Source organism: Halyomorpha halys, unplaced genomic scaffold (assembly GCF_000696795.3).
Source record: "Halyomorpha halys isolate HHAL.00 unplaced genomic scaffold, Hhal_1.1 Scaffold763.1, whole genome shotgun sequence".
NCBI classification, from domain to species: Eukaryota; Metazoa; Arthropoda; class Insecta; order Hemiptera; family Pentatomidae; genus Halyomorpha; species Halyomorpha halys.
In genome coordinates this window covers 132527-134398 of record NW_027105865.1, presented here as the reverse complement: position 1 = coordinate 134398, position 1872 = coordinate 132527, and the positions used below count along the sequence as shown (strand labels likewise).

General features: G+C 37.1%; 1 protein-coding gene across 1 annotated transcript in view; it reads left to right on the top strand.

Annotated features, from left to right (window-relative positions):
* LOC136797315 (uncharacterized) overlaps positions 1–780 on the top strand; it is a 13636-nt gene extending 12856 nt beyond the window's left edge. Inside the window, exon 2 of the mRNA XM_067053558.1 lies at positions 255–780. Coding sequence (XP_066909659.1) covers positions 255–780 — 526 coding nt within the window. The remainder of the gene's footprint in view (positions 1–254) is intronic.
* Positions 781–1872: the final 1092 nt, after the last annotated feature.

Below are 1872 nucleotides of genomic sequence, written 5' to 3'. Positions count from 1 at the left end.
CTCTCTCTCTCTCTCTCTCTCTTAATTTATTTATACCTATTTACAACTGTACATTATAATACATTTAGTAAATTTGATCTTAACTATCGGTCGAAATAGTCTGCACGAGTGACAATGGAGTAAGACTTGTTAATTTTACTGGTTCTCGTGACCTTAGAATTGGAAGTACCCTCTTCCCCCATAATCCAAAAAGGAAAATGTAAAAAACCTGATAGGTCAACATTAAATCAGGTTGATCATATCCTTATTTACAGTAGGCATATTTGCAGTCTCCACAATGTAAGGGTATTCAGAGGAGCAAATGTGGACTCCGATCACTTTTTAAGTATCGCATATGTCTATGCACGAATAGCGCTTGAGAAAACAAATACACCGGGACAGAAGCCTAACCGATACAACATCAGGAAGCTTAAGGATCCAATAGTTCGCGATCGATATGAATCAGAGCTGGATAGGTGTATTCAAGAAGTTGATGCGGTGGAAAAAGATATAGACTCCATATGGGATAAATACTCAGATGCTATATCAGACACAGCTACTAAAGTGCTTGGATCACCAGAGAAAGACTTGAGATCCCCGTGGTTCGAGGAGGAATGTGAGAAGGCAACAAACACGAAGAATGAAGCATACCAAGCCATGATTCAGCGAGAGATGAGGAGGAATGTTGAAATGTACAGGCAAAAGCTGCGAATGGAAAAACATCCCCACCAGTATAAGAAAACACAGTGGGAGAAAAGGGAATTGGAAAAGACTGAACTCCTTAGGGCACATAAACAATAAAGAGAGTTCTTCAAAGCACTCAATAGGAATAGAAAACCTTTTGAAACCAAATACACCAACTGCCTGAATAAGGACGGAAAGCTGCTTACAAACATGGTGGATATACTCGCAGAGTGGAAGAGACATTCCTCCCAACCTCTCAACAAAGATCTCCTGGAGGATGATGATGATGAGGAGGAGAGTCTCCATGAAGATAACCCTAGTGAGCAATGTATGGAACCACCTGATGAAGAGGAGATTTTGGTTTCACTAGCCAGGCTTAAAAATAATAAGGCGCCGGGCGCTGACGAGTTAAATTTGAGTGTTACAGGCGTGTAGAGAAACTACCCATTGGTAGCACTCTAATGACATGTTACATTAGCAGGTCTCGTGGCCACCTTCTTTTCAGGCGCCTCAGAGGATTGTCAGGAATGAAAGAGGAAGCAAGGTTAGAAAATAGTGGGTTTGGGTGGTTTGGGAGTTTGTAATGGAAGGAGCGATATCTGGTTCGGGCTAGATCAGTTACATATGGAACATTAAGGTCTTTATGCTTAATTTTATTTGTGACAAAGTAAGGAGCATTGAGAATTTTACGAAGGATTTTCAATTGCAATTGGATACGAGAGGAATTCGAAGGTTTAGTGGAGCTTTCGAAGCTTTGTTGTAATTAATTCTGTAGCCTGAATTACTGAATCCTTTCAAATACAGTTAATTCGCACACAAGCCCAAATAGAAGAAGCTGTAAAAAGTAATTTTATATATGTATATTTAATTTTATGTTAAATCATCCTTTACATTATTTATAGTTTTTGTAATTTAATTGCTTCAGACTAGTTTGTTAATCGATTACAATCAAAAGTATCTATATTGTCTCAACATGTTAATTTTCATAGAACACCTACGTTTTTTAAATCAATGGTATAGAATTTAATAATCCGCATCGTATATTAAAATGGGAGTATCTCTGAGAAATATTAAACTTTATTAAATACATTTAAATAAATCATGGATAAGAAACCCTTTGAAGATTCAACATTGAATAATGATAAAGCTGAAAGATGTTGGTAGGATGGAAATCTTTATTGGACTGAAAAGAATATTAATATTCCTGTT